This window comes from Symphalangus syndactylus, chromosome 3, assembly GCF_028878055.3.
Source record: "Symphalangus syndactylus isolate Jambi chromosome 3, NHGRI_mSymSyn1-v2.1_pri, whole genome shotgun sequence".
In the NCBI taxonomy this organism is placed as follows: domain Eukaryota; kingdom Metazoa; phylum Chordata; class Mammalia; order Primates; family Hylobatidae; genus Symphalangus; species Symphalangus syndactylus.
The window spans coordinates 137,291,328-137,315,239 of NC_072425.2; the positions used below are offsets into that span (position 1 = coordinate 137,291,328).

Genomic DNA, 23,912 nt, shown 5'->3' on the forward strand with positions numbered 1-23,912 from the left:
TGATGTGAAGATGAACTCCTTAGGAGCCAGGTTCTCCAGGAAAGATGCTGCTTGTTTCAGACACTCTATGCTTTTTTTTTTTTTTTTTTTTTGTAGAGACGGCGTCTTCCTCTGTCACCCAGGCTGGAGTGCAGTGGCGCAATCTTGGCTCACTGCAACCTCTGCCTCCTGGGTTCAAGCAATTCTCCTACCCCAGCCTCCCGAGTAGCTGGGATTACAGGCGCACACCGCCACACCCAGCTAATTTCGTTTGTATTTTAGTAGAGATGGGATTTCACCGTGTTGCCCAGGTTGGTCTCAAAGTCTTGAGCTCAGGCAGTCTGCCCGCCTCGGCCTCCCAAAGTGCTAGGATTACAGGCATGAGCCACCGTGCCTGGCCCAGACGCTCTATGCTTAAACATCTGCCAAATACCTGCTGTCAACCACTTATGTCGAGCATCATGTGGGTCTTGTCAAAAATGTTAATCCTCAGTTCTTTTCCTTAGAATCTGATTCCATGGGTTTAGGGATTTGGGGATCTATTTTCTAACAAGCATCCAGGTGATTCTTCAGGAAAGGCAAATTTGGAAAAGGCTGACTTGATAGTCTCTTAAATTCCCTTCAGTCCTAAATCTAGGAAGCAGAGAGTGTGTAGCAGGAAGGGCCCCTGGCTAATAACAAGAGGCCGATTCTAGCCGGACCCTGCAGTTCACACGGCCCTGTGCTCGGGAAGCCCTAGAAGGGAAGGAGGCTGCAGAGAAGGGAGTTTTCACCCATCAGTAATCAAGGACCCAAGAGAATTGAAAATGGAAGTCAGGGAACAATTGGTTTTGAGCATCTTCCTGGGGCTTTTTCCCTTGCCTGGGACTAGCAGGACACTGTAGGTCTGAGCAGCTTCCACGATACACAGGGGGACACTTAAGCCCAAAGAATTTTTAAAACGTGCCTAAATTCCACAACTAATCAGAGGAGGCAGCCATCCAGATCTCCTGGTCTTCACCGTCCTCATTGTCGGGGTGCACCGCAGGGCACGCATGTTTCCTTGTGGCTTGTGGGAAAACCACTGTCTTGGAGCGCCAGCGTCCCGAGTCCCTGGAAATTCTCCCAAGTGACTTGGAATCTAACATTTCCCTGGATTTGCACAGTCTATGATTGAAAGAACCGGGTCTGCGGTGGTGGGCAGGACTGAGGAAAGGCCGTGAAAGCGGGAAGCACGGGAGGCAGAACTGAAAAGGAAAGAGGCACAGGGGCTCACAAAACCTGAGGGCCGCGTCCCAATGGGTAACCTGACCCATCAAGGTCTAACACCTGGCGGTGGCAAAGCTGGGCGAGAACCCCCATCCACCTTCCCAAGGTGGGGCAGGGAAAAGGCAGAGTGCGAAGCGAGGTCTGATTTTGCAGAAGCTTTTTAGAAATTCGCTGTCAGAGAAACTGAAAGACCAAACAAAACCCCTAAAAATCCAAGCCAGATTATTTCATCCACGTGGCACAAGAGCAAGCCAAAAAAAGTGGGGGGGCGGTGTAGGGCGGGGGAAGAGTCACCCGTCCCGCCCCTGCTGGAAGGAAGGGATTTGCCGGGAGAGCAAACTTCTGACACTGCCTGGGTCGCTGACTCCGCGCGGCCGGGAGGGAGGGAGGTCGAGGAGGCCGCTCGCACAAAGCCGCGGAGCCGCTGCCCCCTCTCCCCGCCCCCTGCCCGGCCAACGCCGAAGCGCGGAGAGCAGCCGCGGGCCCTTTAAGGGCCGCGAGGTGCGCGGTCTCTTTAAGGCGGGTCCTGGTGGTTTCTGTTTTCTGAAGGAAGTGACGGGGGGTGGGATTGAATGAAAAGTGCAAAACACAGGCTCGCAGCGCTGGAGCCCGGGGCCGCGGAGCCGCGCCGGGGCAGCGCCGTCTCCGCCTCGGGGCCGCCGGGGGCGCTCTGCCGAGTGCTACCCACGTGCGTCCGCGCCACCTCGCGGGCGACCCCGCAGCCAAGGCCCCCGGCGGAGCGGCTCCCGGGCGCCCCGAACTAGCCCCCAACTTTGGGCGAAGTTTGCCTGCGCCTCTCCCCGCCCCCACGCGGCGCGCCGGGGCCGCGGACGGCAGCGGCGCCCGGGGATGCGCCTGCCGGGGGTACCCCTGGCGCGCCCTGCGCTGCTGCTGCTGCTGCCGCTGCTCGCGCCGCTGCTGGGAACGGGTGCGCCGGCCGAGCTGCGGGTCCGCGTGCGGCTGCCGGACGGCCAGGTGACCGAGGAGAGCCTGCAGGCGGACAGCGACGCCGACAGCATCAGCCTCGAGCTGCGCAAGCCCGACGGCACCCTCGTCTCCTTCACCGCCGACTTCAAGAAGGTGAGCCGCCCTCACTCGCCGGGGTGGCACCTTCAAGCCTGAGCCCCCCGGGATCCCAGGCGCCCTCTTGCCTGCAGACGGAAAGACGGGCCCAGCAGGGAGACGCGGCTGGCCCAAGGTCACGCCGGGCTCTTCTCTACACCTCTTTGCCCACTCCCCAGGGCCCACCCCTTCATTCTCTCCAAAGAACCCCTCTGCTGCCCTTTCTCACTCCCTCCTCCAGCGCTCCCAGAGCCCCCCAGGTGCTAACCCTCCTTCAGAACTCCTACTAACGACTGGACTCCCTTCTCGGAGTCATTCCCGTGTGCTCTAGTGGGAAAGTCCTAGGCGAAGTGTTCTCACTGTGGGCTCTCACTGTGGGTTCTCGCTGTGTGATCTAGAGCAAGCGAGTCTCTTTCCTCCTGTGGGCCTGGCTTCTCACCCCTGTACAGGGCACTGAGGGGACTGCGAAGCCTCCCAGCCCTGACATTTTGGAGTCCCTCTTTCACCTCTCCCTCTGTTTCACTTTTCTGGGGAGGGCTGGTTGCCCCTGGTCCCTCTCAAGCCGGGAGAAGCCCTGTCTCCTCTTTGGTCTGGAAGGCTGGGGGGCTTGCAGCAGGAGGGTCCTGGAGAGAGACCCCAGCTGAGGCCCCCTCCCTCTGGGAGAAGTGCTGCCCTTCACTCTGCCTGGCAGAGAAGCGAAAGCGAGCCAACCCCACTATTTTGGCCCAGATTAGGGTTAGGGAGTTAGAGACTAGCCCGCTCGTGTGTGTGTGTGTGTGTGTGTGTGTGTGTGTGTGTGTGTGTGTGTGTGTGTGTGGTGGAGGGAACAAGAAGGGCCTTGCACCCAGGGGGCTGGGGGATTATCAGGAAATGGGCCTGGAAGGATGGTGAGTGACTAACAGTGACCCAGCAGCAGGAAAGCTGGAGGAAAAGAGGGTGGGTGAGTCTTAGGTATTCAAAAGGAGTGTTCTGTCTCCTTCCCCCAGCTAAAGAAAGGCCCTGTGAGGCTCTGTCCCTGGGGGAGTGCAGGGGTGAAGCAGATTCGATAGCTGGGGGAGCCCCAGGCCCCGGGGACCCTTGCTGAAGCTGCCTGTCTTTCCTCCCTCGTAGAGACAGGGCGCTTTAGAGGAGAGGTGGCGGAGTTTGGGGAGTCAGTTAGGGACCCAGCCAGATTGCCATAGTTAGCAGGGTGAGTGGTTGGGCTTGACCGCTAGATGGGGGTGGGGTCGGGGGGGTGAGGCTTGACCGCTGATTGCCCCAGGGCCACAGAGTTGTCACTGACATTGGACATAAGCAGGCAGATGGGGGAGTGGGGTAGTGAGCGTTCACAAATGTGAAGACTTTGTAGCCCATCCTTAGTCAGCAGGCCTAAGCTAGGCTCTCAGATGCAGGTTGAGAGAGAGAGGGAAGCTGATAGGGTTGGCTTCAGCACCCTGCCTCCCCACCTAAATCTTAGGAGAATTTTATCAAGTGTGTTCTGTTCCTGAAAAATCTATGTTAGTGGCTGGATCCATCAGGAATTGGGGATCTAATCTTCTGTCCAAGCCCTTTGTCCTTGAAAGTTAGCCTTAGGCCAGGCTGTGAGGCTCCCACCCCCACTGCCCACTGGACATCATCTTGTGGCTGCACTAGAATCCTGCAGAGAGACTTCCCTGGCTGTGGCCAGGACAGTGAAAGGCAATGGGTAGGGCTGAGCTTTTATAGCCTTTAGCTACAGCTGGAAGGTTTTTATTGCTGTGATCTGAAGGGAGAGGCTAAGAAGTGCCAGGTAGCTGTGATGTGATGGCAGTAGTGGCTGATGGCGGGGGTGGGGTGCTGGGGATTGGAGTGAGGGTATGCTGGGCATCTGACTGCCCAGTTAGAAAATGCATTTGGAGATTGCGAGCACCTCATTTGAATCCCTACAGTGGTTCAGACCTCCACCCAGGTTTCTGAAGTCTGATTCTCAGGTTAGCCTCTGACCCAGAAGCTACCATTTCATACCCACCTCTGGCATCTCCAATTTCATCAGCAAGGGAGGGAATTGGGAGTGGAAGACACAGAAAGGAAACCAGTTTTCCCAAGTCCCTTTAACTCCAGGTTTCTCCATTGGTCTAGGACAGGGTGGAGTTGGAGAGTGCAGTGTGGGGGAGAATAGCCTTACCCTCACCTAGGCCACTCACTCACTGCCTGCACTGGCCACAGCAGCTTTTATGTCCAAATACTTCTAGGGTGGGTTACCTCTCAGTTCTCAAGGCCTCATGCCTCATAGTCTTTGTCAGATTTCCACAACAAAGTTCGGTCTAGAAGGAATGATTTTTCCTATAAGAAAAAGACTTGGGCTGGGTGTGGTGGCTCACATCTGTAATCCCAGGAATTGGGGAGGCTGAGGCAGGCGTATTGCTTGAAACTGGGAATACGAAATCTTCAGGCCAAACAAGACCCCTGTCTCTACAAAAAAATTAAAAATTAGCTGAGCACGCTGGTGTGTGCCTTGTAGTCCCAGCTATTCAAGGAGGCTGAGGCAGGAAAATCACTGAGCTGCAATTGTGCTACTGCACTCCAGCCTGGGAAGTCGTGCTTTTTGTGTTTCTTGTACCAAACTCATTTGCAGTGGTTTGGGAAAAGTCCTAATCTACTTGGGAAGAGTGATGTTTGCCATTCGATCACTTTGGAGAGAAGCAGTCCAGACTGAATGAGACAGACTTGGTTTACCACTTATTAGCAGGTTCACCCTGGGCAAGCTATTTGATCTCTCCAGGCCTTCATTTCTTCATCTGTAAAGTGGGGATAATAATAGCACATATCCCACGGTTAGTAGTGCCTATGACATACTCACTCTGTATTAGATACTGTGTTAAGTGCTCAAGACATAGGAGCTGTTAGCTTCGCTAATTGTGCCTCACACAGCATTTCAGCAAGGATCCTCTCTGCTAAACTTGGACTCAAAGACATTGAACAACAGACCCAAGGTCATGCAGAAAAGTCAGTACTAACTCTGGAGGAGCTTTGAGCTCTTCATTGTAACCTTCTCCTTGAAGTTCCAAAATTGCTGGCCAGCCCCTCAGCGCAGGAGCAGCCATCCTTGTCCTGACAGTCCACCCAGGGCAGCAGTGAACCCCCCCGTGTGGGATGGGACCAAGGCCTCTGTCTGATTCCCAACCCTATCCAGCCCCCTCTCTCCAGCCCTTCCCACCCATTTGCCTCTACCCGCGTCAGAGTTCCGACAGTCTAACTCTTTCCCACGCTACCACCCTGGACCTTGACGCAGCAAAGCAGTCACAGTCATCAACCCACTGGAGGACACATAGCCTGGAGCCCAGGTGAGGCTTGCAGACTCAGTAGCTTGGAGCTATCAAATGGCCATCATGCATTACTGCAAGCCCTGCCCAGAAGCTGAGTGAAAGCCATCAGGCTGACTGAGCCACAGCTCTGAAAGAATGCCACAGCTCTGAAGGAATGCCACAGCTCAGTGGCTCCCAGCTTTGCCACACCTCACAATCACCTGGGGAGCTTTGAAAACTCCCAGTGCCTGGGCTGCACACCCTACCAGTGAAATCAGAATCTCTCAGGATGGGAGTCAGGCAGCCGTCGTTTTGGTTTTGTTTTTTCTTTTAAAGAAGCCAGGTGATGTAATCCCAGCACTTTGGGAGGCCGAGGCAGGCGGATCACAAGGTCAGGAGTTCGAGACCAGCCTGGCCAATATGGCGAAACTCCATCTCTACTAAAAAATAAGAAGTAAAAAAAATTAGCTGGGCATGGTGGCATGCACCTGTAGTCCCAGCTACTCAGGAGGCTGAGGCAGAAGAATCGCTTGAATCCAGGAAGCGGAAGTTGCAGTGAGCTAGGATCGCACCACTGCACTCCAGACTGGGTGACAAAAGAACCCAGGTGATTCCAGTGTGCAGCAAAGTTTGGAAACCACTGGCGCAATTGCTCTAGGAGAGGGGAGGGAACCTGGAGAAGGAGCCAGGTCAGGTTAAATGAAGGTAGGGCCCAAACTCAGTCACATATTTGAAATCTGTCCTCTTACCCACACTAATCCTAATGTGTTTTGAGCAGCACATATACTTTGGGCCTAATGCTGTGTGCCTTCAGTACACAAACTAATTCACAGCCACCCTCGGTGGGCAGCACTCTCCTTTATACTCCACATCCTGTGGGTGTAATTAGCCCTGGATGTACATAATCACTGGCATATCTAATCATAGGTGTGTCACTGTCCCCTCTCTCTAACCTGGCTGTTTGACAGCCCTCCTGGTCCACCTCCTGGAAGCTGGTATTCCTGCCAATTGCTCTTTTACCTCTGTCCCCCAGTCCAAGTGGCCAAAAGCTGGGAAGAGGATGAGTCGCACTCCAGGCTGCCTGCCTTGGGGCTGACCAGGTGGGGACGGTGATACTGACAGATATGAAGAAGGACATGTGTGATGGCATCAGGGTGGTGAGCGGTGGGGGGCCCTTTCCTCTCCCAGCATCAGGGAGGATAAGGAGACACAGACTCCAAAAGTGTGGAAAGAGGGGATCCTGAAGGCCCACAGCCAGAGCCTTGGAGGGAATAAGCAAGATAAGCGGAACCGTACAGCTGTGTGAGTCAGCTCAGGGCCACTTCAACGGGACGAGGACCCATGGAGGTTGGAAGCTTGAGCCCTGTCCTGGGCACTGATGAGTGAGTGGGAGCCAGAGGAAGGGATAGTCCAAAGAATGCTAGAGCCCCTGTGCCGGGGGGCCTGGTCTGGGGATAGGGGAGCAACACGGGAAGCCTTGAGGTGCAGTCAGTGAAGATGTGGAATGTGCAATGTCCACGTCGCCACCTAAGAACGTGTATCCCAGGGAGATATCACAGCACATAGATGTGGGACTGAGAAGCTTTCAGGGCCCAGTCTGTCTCTACCCTGTCTGTGTTAGCACCCTTAAGATTTGGCATGGAGGCATCTGATGGATGGAAAGTCTCCTTGGGGAGGAGAAGGCAGTGGAGGTGCTTTCAGGAGAGGCCCAGACTTTTCTGGAGCTCAGAGCATTTCTTCACAGGTATTTACAAGAAGTTGCCAGATGGAATGACCAGGCTCACTGACACGGGGCTCCTGGGTCTAACACCTGTCCCTCCTCTGTGTGTGAGGAATTCCTCCTTAGATTAGGGATGGGCAGCCCTGCCTGAAGGTTCAGACCCCCTCCCTGGAGCTTGGCCAGCATCTCCCACCCCCGAATGCTATGTCCAGGTAGAGTCCTAGCAAAAGATCCCAGTAGGCCATGAAGACTGCCACCTGGGATAATGGAGGATCCTGCTGGGAAGCTGATGGGGAGAGTGAGTTAGTTCCCTCCCAGGCTTCCCAAGGCACAGAGAGGTGGTGGAGATAAACTTAGGACAGACTCGTGTTCCGCAGGCAGAGGGCCCAGCCTTGAAGTGAGGATCGCATAGGGTCCGGAGGTCACCCATTGAGCAGTCCCTCACATCACACATGGTCTTATCTGATCCTCACTGCCACAGACAGCAGGAGGCAAATGGTGCCTCTCTGTGTAGATGTGCAGGCTGAGGCCTGGAGCTCTCAAGTGAGGCTGACAAGATCAAGCAGCTGATGACCCCAGATTAGGACCCAGAGCTCCTTCCAGTATATCCTGACTGCCTGTCTGCCATGGTACCATGAGTGGGCTCCTTCCAGTAGGCTAAAGAACCCTGGGGAGGGAGGTGGAGGGGAGAAGGAGGCTGGAAAAAACCTTGGTGCAGAGGAACAAATCCACAGAGACCCTCATTTGTACAGACGTGGGCTGGACCACTTCCCCCACGCTCTTACCTCCGGGGGACGGAGTGTTGGCTACTTGGCCATGCCTGCAACTCCTCTGTCCCCTGCATGGCCTCTTGGGGAGCTGGGTGAGGGGGATGAGTTTAGAAAATATCTCACCAAGGCCAGGTGTGGTGGCTCATGCCTATAATACCAGCATTTTGGGAGGCCCGAGGCAGGCAGATTACTTGGGACCAGGAGTTCGAGACCAGCCTGATCAACATGGTGAAACCCTGTCCCTACTAAAAATACAAAAATTAGCCAGGCATGGTGGTGTGTGCCTCTAATTTCAGCTACTCTGGAGGCTGAGGTGGGAGAATCACTTGAACCGGGGAGGCAGAGGTTGCAGTGAGCTGAGATCACACCGTTGCACTCCAGCCTGGGCAACACAGTGAGACTCCACCTGAAGAAAAAAAAGAAAATAAAAGAACATGGCACATGGATACATATGTAACAAACCTGCACATTGTGCACATGTACCCTAAAACCTAAAGTATAATAATAATAAAAAAAAAGAAAAGAAAATATCTCACAGATACTGGTGAGCAATCACTATGTACGTTTTTTCCTGTGTGACTTGGCAAGTCACTTAACCTCTCTGAGCCCCAGGCTCCTTGCTGGTACACCAGAGACAACAGTGTGATGCTCGGGGCTCAGTGTGCGCAGTGACTAAGAGGCCCTTTGCAGAACAGAGGCCCGCGTGGGCATGTGAGGAGCGAGGTGCCAGTGCCCGCAGGCTGGGAGGTCCCTCTACCCCACCGTTAAGCATGTTGCTGCAGCTGCTGCTTTTCTGCTGTAGGGACCAAAGCATCATGAGGAGCTAACATCCTTGAAGTTGGCAAGTGTTGAAGTGCTGCCACTAGGGATTCAGATAAAGGGCAGGGAGCAAGGGAGGCATCAGGGCTGGGAATGTGGGTGAGAGGGAAGCATGGAGACCCATCTTAGGAGCACTGAGTCAGCGGCACAGTGGGGCACAGTTGATCCACATAAAGCCTCACATTGTTCCTGCGGCAGTCAGGACAGTGGTGACCTTTGGGATTCGGCTGACAGAGCACTGTTCTGGGGAGGGGCTGGGGGCAGGAGCACTGCTCTGTGTGAGTCGTTGTGCTAATGCCCCATGACAAGCAGCCTCTGTCCAGGCCTAGCCCTGAGGGGATGCTGGCATCTCTCATCATGGGGCAGCCTAGGTCCCTGGGCACTGGCCTCGGGATGTGCGTGGCCTGGCTTTGGGTGGAATCCATCCACCCCGTTCCTGCTCGAGAAGCCTGGGCAGAGCAGCCAGGGTGCTTCCAGCTTTGCCGTGGGGCTAGGAAGGCACTGCTTCCTGACTGGCTGTCTAGGCTAAACCCCCTCTCCCCTCCCCAGCCCAGCGAAGCCAGCCCCTTCTCTAGCCATAAAGCAGCCCCAGCCAGGAGCAAAGGAATAAATATTTAGATTGGCTCAGCCTGGGCCCCAGAATCACGCTCTCTGGTGTGACAGGAAGGAGACCAAGATGGCAGAGGACACTCCCAGGAGAGAGTGCCAGCTGTCCAGGAGCAAGGGGGCTGGAAGAGTGGGAGGGGGGCAAGTGGCTTTGTGTGGCCCTAGAGTGATGACCTGCAGCCTGGGCCATGACCAGCACTGGACAGTGGTGGCTGGAAGCAGGGTGTGGAGGGAAGGGGCGGTCTGCTGCTCTGGCCCCCTTTGCTTTCCATTCCCCTGCAGGCAGGCCTCCCCTCAACCCCCAGGGCTTTCTGGGGAGGGGCTGAGGAAGAGTGCCTGGAGAGTGGGGCCAGCTAGGGGCCATGATGGGAAGGCAGGGTGCCAGAGGAGACCAGGCAGGCTGGAGCAAGGTGATGACATGCAGTGAGAGTGTGTGCCTGTGCATGCATGCATGTACACGTGTGTGTGTGTACACATGTTATGAGAAGTGGCATCGGGAGGAGGGGTGTGAGGAGAATCGAGCAAGTGAGGAGGGTGATGTGGAGTGTGCCCTGACACTGGGCATGAGATGGGGAATTCACAGGGGGGTGGGCGTGGGGACTGCAGAGAGGGGTGTGATGAGAGGGTGGGGAGCCGCCTCTGCCGGGAATGGGGAGACTGAGGGAGGAGACAGGCCCAGATGCGCCCCTGTGGAGGGAATGGGAATGTGGAACAGGAGCCACTGGGAGACCTTGTGGGAAGGAGACTGAGACCCAGCTTGTCTGTGAAAGAGGATGGTGTGCGCAAATGGGGAAGCCGTGTGAGCCTGTGCGTCAGTTCAGATTAGGCTCGGCCGTGAGTAACATAAACCCCCAGGAACAGCGGCTGAGGCCGTGGCCAAACAGCCTGTTTCATTCTTCCCAATGTTATCTGAGTCTGGAAGCCAGTCAGGGCTGGTGTGACAGCCCCGCTATCCCCTGGGATCCAGGGGCTCCCTCCCCACCCTCAGTGCTGAGCACAGCATGTCTGCCCAGGGGTGCTCTGCCGTCTCTCAGCGCATTCCCCCAGTGCAGCTGAACCAGAGCAGCCTTCCCTCTGGAGACACAGGTGGATCCCAGTCAGACTGCATGGCTGGGATGGGCACAGGGAGGAACTGAGTATCTGGACAAGGGCTACAGTGGGGAGCCAGGATGAGCATGAAGATCACTGGACTCAGAGTCAGGAGGTCTGGGCTTCTGGCCCTGGCTCTGCCACCGTGTGACTCATGAAGGTTACTTCCCTGCTGGAACCTCACTGGGCCATGAACTAGATGATCCCCTAAACCTTCTAGATGCCAAAATAGCAGCTGTAGCACTACCAGCCTGCAGGAGCCCAGCTACAGGCAAGACCAAGAAGAAAGAGTGTCTGCACATTGGAGGCCAGTGAGTTGATGGAGGCCCTAGAACATTCATTCGTTCCTCCAGCTACTAAGCATTGAGCCCCAGCTGTGCGACAGACCCCAGGGCCACCATGTGAATAGGCTAGAGTCGCTGCTCTTGAGCCAGAGGCAGGTCACAGAGGGCCTGGATGACTTACTGCCTGAGCAGAAGGTGCTCCGTGAGGACAGAGACCATCTGCCTGGGGCATTGAGATCCAAGGCACTCTCACAACCTCAGGCGGAGTCTGATTCAGCTCCAAACCACAGGTCCCTCATGTCACCCCAGGCTCAAACCCACCAATGACTTCCAGGGAGGCACAAGAGGAAGCCTCCCACTCCTCAGCATGGTTCAGACCCTGCGTCCTGCTTGTGTCCTGGCCCCTTGCCAGCCTCATCAGCACTCACTACCCTCCCCCTCCTCCCCTAGTACATTCCCACCACTTTTCTCTGAGAACTCTTCCATGCTGTTGTTCATTCATCCTTCGTGTATTCCTTATCAGATGTTTATTGAGCATGTGCTGTGTTCCAGGGGGCAGGGATGCACTTCAAGCAAGCCACTTTTCCCGGCTCAAGAAGTTGAGTCTGGAAAGAAAGACAAGTAAAGAGGTCCGCGCAAACACGGTGGGAGCGGACAGCGGGATTCACGCTCTAGAGGCAGTGACTGGGATTGGCCAACTCTGCAGAAGGGCTGGTGAGGGCAGCACTGGGAGGGCAGCCAGAGGAGGGTCGCTTGTGAGCTGAGACAGCTGTAGGCAGCTCAGCTGTAGACAGCTGAGCACAGGGCATCCCGGCAGAGGAACCTGCTCATGGAAAGCCCTAGGGGTGACACAGCATCGCTCATCCTGGTAACTACAAGCTCTTCGGTTCAGTGCGTGGGAAGTGCAACAGTTGCTGTGAGCAGGGACCTAGGATGCCAGGCTCTGGGGGTAGGCTTTCTGATGAGGACAAAGGGAGCCCTTGAAGGGCATTCGACCACTCGGGTGATAGTAGCATGGAGGGATGATTGGGTGGGGCATTGGGAGACTCACGCCTCGCTGTCTTCTGTAAACGCCTCATTGCTGGAAAGCCCTCCATCCTTTAACTGTCAAGGGCCAATGAGGTGTCCCTCACTGTGCGAAGTCTTTCCTCCCTCATGCCATCCGCAGCCCCAACCTTAAGGGGACAACAAGCACTCCCTCATCCACCCTTTACCTCCATTGCACTTGGAGTAAACCTCAACCCTAGGCCTATTGTTTGCTGACTTGAGTTCTCAGAAGTCAGCCTCCTCCACCTTCCCCTGGAAAACAGGAATCTGTGTCTTGGCCAAGGCCACTCCCCTGCCCAGGTGCTTGTGAAGGCCCTGCCCCAGGTCATGCTAATCAGTGCTCTCCCACTGACTGGCTGATTACTTGCAAGCCTCAGAGGAGTCACCTGACCTGTCTAGGCCGTAGGTACATCTAGAAGAGAAAAATCTTGGCTCCTGGGTCTTCAGGAGTGGAGTAGATTTCAGTTGGAGCAAGGCAGACATAGGGCCAGAAATTGCAGCAGCAAGAGAGAAACTGAAAGTTCAGCCCACTGTGTTCTGAAACCTTTCACTCATTTATTCCCTGCAACAGTCCCTCGAGGCAGATACTGTCGTTTTACTCATCTTGCCAATGTGGAAACCATGGTACAGAGAGGTTAAGTAAATCCCCTCAAGGTTATGTGGCCAGCAGAGGCAAAGCCAGGATCTGAACATGGGTGACACTGGCTCCAGAGCCTTTGTTCTTAAATTCTGTGCTATTCTAGAGCCCACCTGTTCCTTACTTAAAACTACAGACGAGGACCCTAGCAAACACTATTTCCCTGGGGCACTTGCCACACCCTCTGCGTGGCCTAGATCCTGGCCCTGGATGTGGTATACTCCAGTTCTTCCAGGTAGGCTGGAGGTTCCTGGAAGCTTGTGGGAGAAGGAGCCTTATAACAACCTCCTGTCTTGGGGGCCCTAGCCTGGGTCCTGAGCCTCGGGAGCCTGCCCACAGCCCCTGTCACGGGCTCTCCCCCAGCTAAGCATCTGCTTTAGGTGTTAGGCCACATGAAGTACATCATCCCAACAGATTCCTGGGCAAGGAGGAAGGCTGGGAGCCAGGCTTCCATCTGGCCTGGGCTTAGCATCTGAGGGGACTTTCACCCTTCCCTGTGAAGGTTGGAGGAAGGGGGGGGCCCCAGAACCTTGCCAGGGAGTCTGAGGTGCGAGGAGTGGAAAGTGGGAGGGACGCTGGTCAGGATGATGGAGCCCTGTTACCAAATAGACCCAGAAAGTAGGGCTGCCCGCTCCTTCTCAGGAATCAGCAAGTGGAATGTGCTTTTCTGGGGAAATAGGACGAAAGGGCTGGGCACAGTGGCTCATGCCTGTAATCCCAGCACTTTTGGAGGCTGAGGCGGGCGGATCACCTGAGGTCAGGAGTTCGATACTAGCCTGGGCAACCTGGTGAAACCCTGTCTTTACAAAATACAAAAATTAGCCGGGCATGGTGGTACATGCCTGTAATCCCAGCTACTCCAGAGGCTGAGGCAGGAGAATTGCTTGAGCCTGGGAGGCGGAAGTTGCAGTGAGCCGAGATTGCACCACTGCACTCCAGCCTGGGTGATGGAATGAGACTTGGTCTCCAAAAAAAAAAAAAAAAAAAAAAAAAGACGAAGGAGAGACTGGAGAATTTGGGGTTTAAAAAGTCCTGGCAGAGGCCGGGCGCAGTGGCTCACACCTGTAAGATCCCAACACTTTGGGAGGCCGAGGCGGGTGGATCACAAAATCAGGAGATCGAGACCATCCTGGCAAACATGGAGAAACCCTGTCTCTACTAAAAATACAAAAATTAGCTGGGCATGGTGGCGCATGCCTGTAGTCCCAGCTACTCAGGAGGCTGAGGCAGGAGAATCACTTGAACCCGGGAGGTGGAGGTTGCAGTGAGCCCAGATTGCACCATTGCACTCCACCCTGGCAATAGAGCAAGACTCTGTCTCAAAAAAAAAAAAAAAAAAAAAGAAGTCCTGGCAGGGCAGGCAGGTGGGTTAGAAGGGTATTCCTGCCTCCTCTTCTCCTCTTTTTTGTGTCATGCTGTTTGGTAGTTGCAGGAACCACGAGCCAGAACTGCCACATTCCCAAGGGGGACTTAAGGCAGGCTGCCGCCAGATGGGCATGATGGGGAACAGGTCCTAATCCCACCTCTGCTGCTGGCCAGCCCAGGCATCAAGGGCAGACCCCACAACCTCTGTGTGCCCGAGTTCCGGTTTCTTTAGCTGAGCATCAAGGAGATGAGACTTGCTGATCCAAGAGGCAATTATGCATTCTGGTTAAGAGAGCTCAGGCTTTGAAGTCAGACTGTCTGGGTTAAGATCCTGGCTATGTTTCCTCTTAGTCCGTGACCTTGAGCAGGTTACCCAATCCAAGCTCGGTAACAATCATAGCTCCTACCGCCTGTTGTAAGGATTTTAAAGAGGATCATACATGCTTTTGACCCATGGAAACAATGTTTTTTCTCTTCTAGTTATAAATTTCAATAACTCTTTTTCCTATACAAATAGGAGATACAGAGGGCATCCTCTCAGTGAGAAATTATCATTCCCTTCCTGTACCCCCAGTCAGTTCCCATTGTGACAGCATTTTGTTACTGTCATTGATGACATTGTTAATATAGAAGCAGGAAAAAAAGCTCAAATAGATTTCTTTCATCCTCTAGTCTGGTCTGAAAGTTCAAATACCTTCTCTTGCCAATGGTAGTCAGGCGATGTCACCAAGCAAAGAGACCACTGAGCAGCCCTGAGACTTCCAGGTATTTCATGCACCTGCGGCATTGGAGAAGATGTTGTGAATATCCAGATAGACTTCTCTCCAAAGAGTCAGAGCTGAAAATACCGGGGAAGTGGTTTTTGGATCCTTCCTGGGGGATCCTGCCAGGGACATGGCCTGGCCCAAGCTCTAGCAGGGGAAGTCTGGTATCAAGTCTCACCTGGCAGGAATTGAGCCCAGAATGGAATATGCTACAGGCAGAGCAGCCTCCCGTCTCTCCTCAGCCGACCTGAGTAAGGGGAAGATCAGATAGCCCAGGCTGGCAGGACAAGGAGATTGCAGCATCATGACCAAGAAGGGATTTCCTGTTGAGAGGAAGCAGGGGTTAAGCTGAGCTCTGATTCACCTTCCTCACAAATCTCTGGGATCATAAGGAACCCAATGGAACCTTCCTCAACAGCTGAGCCTCAGTTTCCCTTTCTGGAAAACCTCCCCCTATACTTCCATACCTCATTGTTCCAGAGATCATTTACAATAAAATCAAGTAAGAGAAACTCTGTGTAGAGTTAAAGGACTGCAGAAATACATGGGCATTTATGAGATGACATGCACTCGTTTGTTGCAGACCACCTACGATGCTTGCTGGTCACCTACAAGAGTAATCCCAGCTAGCGCTTACCCCATGTGAGAATCTTCCAGATAACTTACTTAGTCCTCACCACAACCCTGTCACATAACTAGGATCATCCCCATTTTACACATCAGAGAAATTAGGGGAAATCCTGGAGGACTCACTAATACATTGCAGCTTCGGGGCAGAGCTGTGAGTCCCTTGCTGCTTGTACTGGACTCCAAGGGGGCCGCTCAGAGCCTGTTGCTGAGACACTTCTGTTCTCACGGGTGTACAGCAAGTACTCAGTGACTGTGTGGTGGGGGGCTGGGGCCCAGGCATTAATAGATGATCCACAGAGCTGTCATTCTAAGTCTCAGTGCAGAGCCATAGGGGTTCCCAGCAGAGAATGGTCACTGAGGCCAGGGTGTCTCCACCACAGGAGGGGTCTTGACAGATGTAGACCACTTCTGACTGGGACCCACTAACTTCTCACTGGGAGCAGAGTTAATCAAGTCACAGAGATGGGTAAGAAGGCGAGGGGCCACTTCTCATGTGGTGAGCGGTGTAGGTGGACAGAGCACAGGGCTCCAGCAGCCAGATAGGGAAGGGGGCCCCAGCCCACCCTGCAGCTGTACTCCCTCCATCCTCCTGCAGACCCCCCATTCACACAGTGAGTCAGTAACAGGAAGGAGCCCTTGGACTGCGGCAATGCCATTAGCGACCCCATGGGGGAAAGGGGAAGTGGGGAGGGAAAGGAAGAGGCGAGGCATCCTAGCTCCCTCAGGCCGGAAGGCTGCAACAGCTGCAGCCAGCCTCCCGCTCTGCCCTCACCCCGTCCTGGCCCCACCACCCCACTCACTCAGAGGTCGGTGGCCAGGAGCCTGGCCAATCAGAAGCACCAAGGGCATCTTGAGACCTCTCCCCAAATCTGCTGAATAAGAATGTCTAAGATTTCTAGCCATTACAACTACAAAAAAAAAAAAAAAAAGTCAGAGAGAGGAACTCTGGAATCGGTACTGGAAAAGTCCAGCCCTCCTCCATGATGCCCTGGTCAGGTGCCTGTAGAGGCCCTGACCCACCCTGATCAGGGTCACATTAAGGGGCTCTGCCCAGAGGAATCATCAGCTGGGAAAAACTCTAGTGGTTCACTTTGTCAATTTTCCAGGAGGCTTTGGAACATTTGGGGTGTGTTCTTTCTTTTAAGTCACGGGTTTAAATGGAAAAGATAAAAATTCTAGACCAGCAGGAGGGAGGTGTCTGTTGCCAGGCAGTGTCCAGGCATCCTCTTCAGAGGCCAAGCTGAGCACCCGGTGGGCCAGTGGGAAGGTCCTGCACCCTCCAGCTGCTCCCATCCTCCTGCCCTTCTTCAGGATGTGAAGATCTTCCGGGCCCTGATCCTGGGGGAGCTGGAGAAGGGGCAGAGTCAGTTCCAGGCCCTCTGCTTTGTCACCCAGCTGCAGCACAATGAGATCATCCCCAGTGAGGCCATGGCCAAGCTCCGGCAGGTAAGTGCCCCACCAGGCCTGCCTGGCCCAGATCCCGACCCGCAGACCCGGCCCAGATCCCATCCCACAGACCCGGCCCAGGCCCGGCCCAGATCCCGTCCCGCAGACCCGGCCCACATCCCTCCCGCAGACTCGGCCCAGATCCGGTCCCGCAGACCCAGCCCAGATCCCATCCCACAGGCCCGGCCCAGATCCCGTCCCGCAGACCCGGCCCAGATCCCGTCCCACAGGCCCGGCCCAGATCCCGACCCGCAGACCCGACCCCTGCAGCCAGCCTAGCTCTAAGCTCTGATCCCCCAACCTTAGCCTCCCACCCAGCTCCTCATCTTCAGGCTGTTCCTGGACCCACTGCCCTTGACTCGCCCTCATCCCTGGTACCCCATTCACCCTGGGGTCCTGAGCCCCTGATTTTGCCACAGGCCAAACCTGACCCTAGAGCTGCAGATCGCTAACTGAATCCCAACTCTCAGATTTCTCCCGTCTGGTTCCAGCACCTTCCCATGTGTGACAGCCTAGAGGCTTGGGCTCTGAGGTCAGATCAGGCATCACATCTCCCCCGTCACTCATTAGTTGGGTGACATTGGACAAGTTATTTTCAAAGCCACAATTTTCTCATTGAAACTGGGTTATGGGGGAATTCAGTGAGCTAACATATATAAAGTGTTCAAGACCCTCAAAGCTGCCGGCCTGCTCCTGCTGTCTTCTTAGACCCAGGGCCTTGCTCCAGCCTCATCTGAGTTCCCTGGCCTGTCCAGCAGAGCCTGCCCTGGGGGCCTCCTCGCCCCTGCGCTTTGCCTGCTTTCCCGAAGGGACTTGGTTCCCTGGATGTTGGAAAGTACGTGATTCCAGAGGTCATATGCCCTGGCACAGCTTGCCTGGCCCACCCACCTCCACCTCCCATCCACACCTCAGCGTTCTCCGTCAGGACCCAGAGGTCAGCCCAGCGGCCAGCACATAGTTTGGGAAGCGTCCATTCTGGGTAGAAGCTGAAAAGGCTCGACTGTACTCTAGGCATCAGTTTCACTGCCAATTGGAGAGGGGTGGGGCTGCCACCCTGCAGATGGCCCCAGCGTTCTAAAGGCAGTCAGCCTGGGCTTGCCTGACCTGGAGGGTCAGGGGAAGATGGAAAGGGAGCATTCTGAAGCCAGGTAGGAGTGGCTTCTCTCCCACGCACAGAAAAATCCCCGGGCAGTGCGGCAGGCGGAGGAGGTTCGGGGCCTGGAGCATCTGCACATGGATGTTGCTGTCAACTTCAGCCAGGGGGCCCTGCTGAGCCCCCATCTCCACAACGTGTGTGCCGAGGCCATGGATGCCATCTACACCCGCCAGGAGGATGTCCGGTTCTGGCTGGAGCAAGGTCGGCTGGGAGCTGGGCACTGCCCGCTGCTGGGCGGAGGGAAGGGGTCGGGGAGACAGCACAGAGCAGTGGAGGAGGGCAGGGGCATCATTAGCCGAGTCTCATCATTGGCCAAGACTCATCATTAGCCTTTCCTTTGTTCAGGAGACATTTACTGAACACCTACAGGGATGTATTGACACAGGAATCAGAGATGCAGACACTCAGTTCCTGTCCCCCTGCAGGGTAGATCTGCACAGAGTTAAGTGTGATAGAGCACCATGATGGCTACAGGCGTTCAGGGAGGGACTCCCCAAGCAGGTTGCAGTTGGTCTGGGAAGGCTTCCTGGAGGAAGTGGTGCCTGTGTGACTATTCAGTGAGAAGATTCAGCCAGAGGAAAGGGCCCTACTCCAGGCAGGGCACACGGACTCTGTTAGGCCCTGTGAAGGGAGATTCCCAGGTACTTCCCCTTGTCCCTGCCTTTAGTGAGGACACAGAGATGGGACCTTCTGTCATGGGAGTGGGGCACAAGGACACCCTGTTCCCTCCACTGCCACCTCTCAGAAATCAGCTTCGGGCCCTCCCTGGTGCCGGCATCTCTGCCCCAAGATCCTTGGGAGTTCCTCTCCGTGCTGCATGGTCTCTGCCTTCCTGACCTCTGTGACTTCAGCACTGACCCTTCTCTGGGTACCTTTCCCAGGACCGCCCTCAGGTCCTTTGTGTGGAGGGGAGAGGGCTGTGCCTTCTGCCAGCCAGCTGAGCACTGGAGAAATGCCTGCTCCTCCCAGGGCAGGCCCAGATTTAGAAATGCCCAGCCAAGCTGTGGTCTTGCCCTCCACACACATACACCCTCCCCCATGGCCTGCACCCCAGACTATGCCGCAAGCTTGACTTAAGCGTCCTCCAGAAGCTGGCCTCTCCCATACAGCCCCTGAGCCTAATCAGGGCCTGTCCCTTCCGTCTCCTCCAGCGCCCCAATATGCACCCTTTCCCATCTGATCCAAGCCCTGGCCATCCTGACCTGCCCTGCCCCTCTGTGGGTGTGCTTTGCTGGCCCTTCTCTGCCTAGCCCTACTCAGATATCACTTTTTTTTTTGAGACGGAGTCTCGCTGTTGTCCCCCAGGCTAGAGTGCAATGGCACGATCTCGGCTCACTGCAACCTCCGCCCGGGTTCCAGCAATTCTCCTGCCTCAGCCTCCAGGGTAGCTGAGATTATAGGTGCCCGCCACCGTGCCCAGCTAATTTTTGTGTTTTTAGTAGAAATGAGGTTTCACCATGTTGGCCAGGCTGGTCTCAAACTCCTGGCCTCAGGTGATCCACCCGCCTCGGACTCCTAAAGTGCTGGAATTACAAGCATGAGCCACTGTGCCCAGCCAGATGTCACCTTTTTTAAGAAGCCTTCCTTGACTTCCAACCTTGTCTCCCCACGCCTCGATCTCAGCACACTCCAGGATGGTGATTTTTTAAAGCACTGGGTGGCAGTGTGGCCTAGTGGAGGCCTTGAAACCTTGACCAGATCATTAAATGCTGGGTCGATGTTCTCATCAGTAAAACAGGGATGATGATACTTAGCGCATGGGGTGATAGATGGAGGTACTGTAAGTAGAGCCCGTGGCACCCAGTTGATGCCCTACAGGAGGGTGATTCCCATTTAATCTGTTTCTTCCATGAGCCCAGCAAGAAGGAGCCTAGTAACCAGGTCTTACCTCTGTGTCCCATGGCAAGCTTGGAAATGGAGGTGTCTGTAAATGCCTGTTGAATGACAGAGGAGACCAAGTGGGGAATGGCAGCAGCCTCTGGCTAGGGGAGCTCCTTCCCTCCCTCCCTCCTTCCCCCCCTGATCCTTGCCTCTCTCCCCCAGGTGTGGACAGTTCTGTGTTCGAGGCTCTGCCCAAGGCCTCAGAGCAGGCGGAGCTGCCTCACTGCGGGCAGGTGGGGGACCGTGGGAAGCCGTGTGTCTGCCGCTATGGCCTGAGCCTGGCCTGGTACCCCTGCATGCTCAAGTACTGCCACAGCCGCGACCGGCCCACGCCCTACAAGTGTGGCATCCGCAGCTGCCAGAAGAGCTACAGCTTCGACTTCTACGTGGCCCAGAGGCAGCTGTGTCTCTGGGATGAGGATCCCTACCCAGGCTAGGTGGGAGCAACCTGGCGGGTGGCTGCTCTGGGCCCACTGCTCTTCACCAGCCACTAGAGGGGGTGACAACCCCCACCTGAGGCCTTATTTCCCTCCCTCCCCACTCCCCTGGCCCTAGAGCCTGGGCCCCTCTGGCCCCATCTCACATGACTGTGAAAGGGGTGTGGCATGGCAGGGGGTCTCATGAAGGCACCCCCATTCCCGCCCTGTGCCTTCCTTGCGGGCAGAGAAGGAGAGAGGGGCTCCCCAGACCTACACCCCTCCCTCCTGCATCTCCCCTGGAGTGTTCACTTGCAAGCTGCCAAAACGTGGTGGCCTATGGTTGTTCTGTTGAACTCCTTAAATGTTTAGACCCTAAAAGGAGTCTATACCTGAACACCCACCTCCCCAGACACAACTCCCCTCCCCATGCACTCATCTGGAAGGAGCTGGCCCCTCAGTCCCTTCCTACTCCCCAACAAGGGGCTCACTATCCCCAAAGAAGGAGCTGTTGGGGACCCACGACGCAGCCCCTGTGCTGGATTACAGCATGTTCTCATCTCTGGCCCCGAGGCTGCCTGTGGGGCGAGTGGAGACCCCCCACCACTGAGACAGATCACAGACCACGAGTGCCTTTCCCGGACCTGGACGTTGCCTCCAGAGCAGGCACCAGCTCTTTCCTTCTCTACACAGAAATATTTTTGTAAGGTTCTGGGGCAGGGAGGGAGCATGAAGTAGGAGGAAAACTTGAATTCCAGATTTTTAATGGAAAGTATTTATCATTTCTACCAGAAATAAACGTTTTAAGTTTTCACTTGACCGACGAGACCCAGAGTTTGGAGAAAACTTTTGGCCAATGCTGCCACCTGGTGTCAGAAGTGTCCCCACACCCTAGCAGTGGCCTATCTTGGAACAACAACTTCGAAAGCACCTACTGTGTGGTCAGCCATTTGAGGAAGGAAGGAGGAGAAGGAAGATGTTACTAGGGAAGGATGAGATAAAACTTCTGCACCCAAGACAACGAGACAGACATAGCTGCAACCGTAGTAAGCCAGTCAGAAATGGCCAGTGCGAAGGCAAGAGATGGGATGGAGATTGGAACCCCGCTTCAGATCTGGGCTCGGCTACTTACCTGCTCTGCAGCCATGGGTCAAGTTGCTTGACCTCTCTGTGCCTCCACTCCCTTAGCTATAAAATGAGCTTACTTAAGAGACCGAAGCGAATTCTTGCATGTCAAGGATCTAGCACGTAGTGCTGGTAGCCATTCTTAGTATCATTACTATTAGTGAAAAAAGCAGACATTCCTGCAGCTATAAGCCTGACTCAATGAAATCGGACATCTGGAAGGCTCTTCACTTCCAAAGTATCTTTCAACATGAAGAGGCTGTAATAGGAAGTGCCGGGCAAGGGTTCTGGATGGTTCCAGAACGAGGGATGTGCAGGCTGCATGTATTGGGAAAGGCTTTCTGGAAGAGTTGGGGTGTGGGTTGAGGCTGGAAGATGGTAACGATTTGGCAAGGTGGAGGCAGGAGTGTTTTAGGGGCTGGGAGAGTCTCATGGGTTCCCCAGGGGACCAAACTTTCTCAAGGAAGAGATGGGGAGAGTCAGATCCTTCCTTGAAGGCCTTGGCGAGGGAAGGGGTTTGCAGGGCTGTCCCCTCTACTCTGCTCCCAGAACTCCCAGAACAGGCTGCAGCTGCCCCTTGAACTCATGCAGGCCAGAGGGTCGAGGGAGCTGGGCTTGCTTGGCCTTGGTTGAGCTGAGGGTCAGCGGGGAGATAACCTTTTAAGGTGGGCACACCTCCCTTCTGAACCTGTTTTCAAGGACCAGCTCAGCCTTGCTGGGGGATGGGGAGGGAGCTGTCTCATCAGTCACCCCCCAGGCCTTTTTCTCCTTCCCTTTCTGCCAGGGCCTCCATCCCGAGCCCCAGCCATTGCTCCAGGCGGGTGAGGGATACTTGGAGAAGGCACCTGCTACCTCCTGTGTGCCTTTTTTGATGGAAGGGGAGTCCCCAGATCAGTATGTCTTCCCTTCTGATTTCCAAGTCACCAAAAATAATGCTTTTTAAAAAAGCAGTGTTTTCAAGACTTGGAGTGTTTTTCTGACCTTCCTTGACTAGCACCTCCTAGCTTGTCTGGCCCCTGCAGTGAGGGGGCTCTGGACACCATCACTACAGACATCAGCTGCCTTGGGCTCCTTCTTAGTCTCGGGATGGTGATGAGAAGATTCCCTGAGACTTTGGGCTGACCTTACACTCTGCAAAGTAGGCACCTCCCACAGGGCCACATCCAAGGGTTCGAGTCCACCATTCCAAAGCACTCCCCCAACCGCCTTAGCCCCACTGTCACAGCGCCTGAAATCCTGCCATGACAGTCACTTCTTTGCTGAAAAGCAAATTTTAGTGTGCATCAGAATCACTTAGGAGCTTGTTGAAATAGATGTAGGTGGTCAGCTGTTTGGCAAACACTGAGATAAGACTTCCCTATCGCAGGAGGCTTTTGTGGCTGCGTAAAACACTTGGGAGTGGTAATATCAGTACTTATTTCTCTGTGGACTTTAGGGTTTACAATGTGCCTTCATATAAATTAGGCCATTGGCTCCTTGTAGTGATTCTGTAACATTTTATAGATGTGGCTCCCTTATAAAATTGTGTGACCAGCCCAAGTTCAAGTCCAGGCATCTTGTTAGAACAGAACTGAGATCCAACCCCTGTCCTTCTTACTCCACACCCCCTCCCAACCCAAAGGACTTTATGAGGTTGGCCAGCCAGAACCTCCGAGAGCACAGCTCACCCACAGGAGGGGGACCCAGGCCTCGGTGGGACGGGGAGGAATGTGGAGTGTAGAGCCCCTGCTGGGCCAGTCTCTGTAGCAGCAATCACTGAACATGTGGTGGGCAGGGGGTGGTGGGGACAGTGTCCAAAGCTTCCCTGGGACCAGAATTGGCAGGAAGAAGTGCCTGATTTCCCTTTGCCAGGGTAAGCAAAGCACCCTCGAGGAGGCCAGAAACCCAGCCCTGACTGGTGCTGCTGCAAGCCGGGAGGATGAGTTGTGCGTGGTTCCCTGGGCAACCTCACCTGGGCTGGGCTGGGCTGGCCCTCACTGTGGACTTCCTGTGGGTTTTCTTCAGGCATCTTTCCCTTCAGGCTTGTTAGCCAAGGGAGGCCTTCAGTGGGGGAACTGTGGGCCACAGCTGGAGGACCTCTGCCCCAGGGTCTTTATTGGACCTGGCTCTGGTGGATGAGGGGAGAAGGACTCCTGCAAAAGGAGGGCAAGTGCCACTCTCAAGAACCAAATGCTCGAGGCCAGCATTGTATGTGAGGAGCATGGGCACCCGCTGGGGCCCAGCTCTGTGTGACCTTGTGTGGGTCACACACATCCCATAAGAGAGAGGGTCTCACTGGGTTATCTCTAAGGTCTTCCCCAACACCGGCATTCCGAGTCCAATTGCCTAATATTCTCCGAAATGGTCTATTGGCCATTTGGCTACTGATGGAAAATCAAATTGTTTACTGTGACTTGCTCTTACAAGCCAGGTTGTAGGCAGGAATAGAAAAAACAGGCAACTGACTCTAATCCCAGCACTTTGGGAAGCCGAGGCGAGTGGATCACCTGAGGTCAGAAGTTCAAGACCAACTTGACCAACGTGGCGAAACCCCCTCTCTACTAAAAATACAAAAATTAGCTGGCGTGGTGGTGGGTGCCTGTAATCCCAGCTACTTGAGAGGCTG

General features: G+C 54.9%; 1 protein-coding gene across 1 annotated transcript; it reads left to right on the top strand.

Moving 5' to 3' along the window:
- The first annotated feature begins 1,556 nt into the window (after positions 1–1,556).
- On the top strand, positions 1,557–21,006 carry OAF (out at first homolog). Its single transcript, XM_055273497.2, has 4 exons — positions 1,557–2,307; positions 16,595–16,729; positions 17,906–18,086; positions 19,929–21,006. The coding sequence occupies exons 1-4, from the start codon at positions 2,077–2,079 to the stop codon at positions 20,201–20,203; spliced, it is 822 nt and encodes a 273-aa protein (XP_055129472.1). The 5' UTR covers positions 1,557–2,076; the 3' UTR covers positions 20,204–21,006.
- The last annotated feature ends 2,906 nt before the right edge of the window (positions 21,007–23,912 follow it).

Coding starts and splice junctions, on each gene's coding strand:
- OAF (XM_055273497.2), top strand. CDS start 2,077: ATGCGCCTGCCGGGGGTACCCCTGGCGCGCCCTGCGCTGCTGCTGCTG. Junction 2,308..16,594: donor TCACCGCCGACTTCAAGAAG/GTGAGCCGCCCT, acceptor GCCCTTCTTCAG/GATGTGAAGATCTTCCGGGC. Junction 18,087..19,928: donor CCGGTTCTGGCTGGAGCAAG/GTCGGCTGGGAG, acceptor TCTCTCCCCCAG/GTGTGGACAGTTCTGTGTTC.